General features: G+C 41.4%; 1 protein-coding gene across 1 annotated transcript; it reads right to left on the bottom strand.

Moving 5' to 3' along the window:
- Positions 1 to 1,195: 1,195 nt before the first annotated feature.
- Positions 1,196 to 2,026, bottom strand: LOC131253427 (uncharacterized). Its single transcript, XM_058254414.1, has 2 exons — positions 1,883 to 2,026; positions 1,196 to 1,785 (listed from the first exon to the last, which is right to left on the bottom strand). The coding sequence occupies exons 1-2, from the start codon at positions 1,911 to 1,913 to the stop codon at positions 1,301 to 1,303; spliced, it is 516 nt and encodes a 171-aa protein (XP_058110397.1). The 5' UTR covers positions 1,914 to 2,026; the 3' UTR covers positions 1,196 to 1,300.
- Positions 2,027 to 2,424: the final 398 nt, after the last annotated feature.

Below are 2,424 nucleotides of genomic sequence, written 5' to 3'. Positions count from 1 at the left end.
TTTACTTTTTATTTTTGCTGACAAAACACAATAATGTACAGATATGCAGCCCAAACATTGTATAATACCTCTAAGTTACAGCAACCAGTCCATCACCAATTATCATAATTTATAGAAATCCGCTCATTGCCAATTATTAAATCAAAATCCAATTCCAACTCAACAGACAAATCTCAACAGACCCAGCTAACAATGAAAATCAACCATTGCCAATTCTATCTGCAGACATGCATGCATAGAAAAATTTTCCTCACACAGAATTTTCATTCATACCATTCAAAAATAAAGCAAAGTCTCCATCATCACAATAAAATTCAAGGACCACGCCACAACAGAATTCAAGAACCTGTAATTCAATTGAAGCCCAGATTTCAACATCAATTAATTAATCCCAAATGTAAAAGAGGGAAACCGAAATCAGCCTATGCAATTTGCCAATCAATCTTAAGACTTCTATGTACAGAAAAAGAAAAATCACTTGAACAAGATCTTAATTCACACGCTTCAAACCAAACAGACAATTTTCATCATCACAAAGATACTTCCAGAATCATCTAAACCTTATCCCAACCAATTGGGGTCGGCTGCACAAATCCCATTCTACCACTCCACTCTATCAAGGATCATATCCTCAGTTAAAATATAGGGCATCAAAATCCAAAATCCCACTTCGACCTCAAAAAAAAAAAAAAACTCACCTTGTCTACTCATAGTAGAGAGCAAAATCAACCGATGTGAGTCTACCTAGTACAGATTTTCATGCATGAAATAATTCCCTCTAACAAGGTTTTCATATATAACCCCTCCAAAACAAGGAAAACAGATTAAAAAGTCTCATCTCAGCCTAAAAAAACATAATCCCAACACAGACATAGCTGAAAGCAAAACATAATAGAGCTACAACTTAAAAGGGCATCGGCAATGCATCTGCAATACTCTTAAGCATGGAGATCCATCACTACCAAATTGTGGGTCCCACAGCAGGAGCAAGATTCCAAATCACACTCAATCAGAGATCTTAATCATCAGCGCTTTCACTCGTTGCATTGAAGCTCTGACCATTTCTTTAAACCAAGCATTTGATGGTCACTAATTCAATGGTTAGGATCGTCTGATCAGTGTAATTTTCAGGCTATGCTCCACCAAAAATGGAGCCTGCAATTCAGTCGTTGGATCAACATACACACACATCACATATAACATTGGCAGATTTGATAAAGCTCCCTTACATTATAGCTAATTCACACTGAAATCTGCACAAATTACAGTCATTTCAAGCTTTTTATTTATTTTTTCCTTTTTAATTCTGCGATGTGGTGGGTTCTCTCAATCTCTGCAGCTGATCCAGCCACTGATCTTCGGGCACATTGCCCGCCCAATCTGGTGGGAACCCATGGAACGAGACCCCCCGCATCGCATTGATGATCCGCGACGAGTTCTCCGGCGTCAGTGGGGCGTTCCGACGGCTCTCGTCCTCTCTAAATGCCCGAGAGATAGCCGATTCCGACGCTCTTCTCATTCTCTCTTCTTCCTCTTCTTCTTCATCGTCGTCATTCAGATTTAGGTTTGAAATTCCGTTCTCGGCCGGGTGGGACCCATTGGAGGAATTGAGAAGAGATGGGTTTTGGAAGGAGATGGAATCGAACTCACCGGGATGGGCGATGAGATCTGAGCCGTTGATGCGGATGGGGGTTTCATCGTCGGGATCGTCTTCTTCGTCGGAGAGCGCGGAGATCGGGCGGTAGTCACCGTCATCGGCAGTGTCGGAGTCGCTCCCGTCGTTTTCTGCAGAGAAGGAGAAAGAAGATTTCAAGAGGTGCGTAGGTTAAGAAGAGAAAATGACGACGGACGGTTATTAAGGGGTGCGTAGTTTAAGGAATACCTTGGAAGAAATCGTTCGCAGATATCGACATTTTCCTTCTCTGCCTCTCGTTCTCTCTCTCGCTGAGACAGGAGACTGGCGAAGACGGGATTTTTACTTTTGAGTTATTTGATACTCTGGCGGAGTATGACGGCTGATATGCGGGCACTCAGATATCTTACACTTGGCGGATATTATCTTGGGCATGTTTGGATTCATGCATCACGTTCAGATGGAGTTGCAATCTACTGTATCCATATCAATTCAATTCAAAAAAAAAAATAAAAAATAAAAAATAAAAAATCTACGCCTCTACTCATGGACATCATGATCACCTGCGACCTCCACCATCGGGAGAACGAGGCGCTTGTGACCTGTGCCCGGGGCTGTGTAGGGTTTCCAGAGATAAATCCATTCCGTCCATCTGTTTTGAAAGACCATAATAGGATAGGAATTAAAAAATCTGAGTCACCGACAAAACAATGGGAACAACAACATCCACCGTTGAAACCTTTATGGAGCTTATCATAATGTTTATATACCATCCAAACGGTCAATAGAAA

Source organism: Magnolia sinica, chromosome 8, assembly GCF_029962835.1.
Source record: "Magnolia sinica isolate HGM2019 chromosome 8, MsV1, whole genome shotgun sequence".
In the NCBI taxonomy this organism is placed as follows: Eukaryota; Viridiplantae; Streptophyta; class Magnoliopsida; order Magnoliales; family Magnoliaceae; genus Magnolia; species Magnolia sinica.
This window is presented reverse-complemented; position numbering and strand designations above follow the sequence as displayed.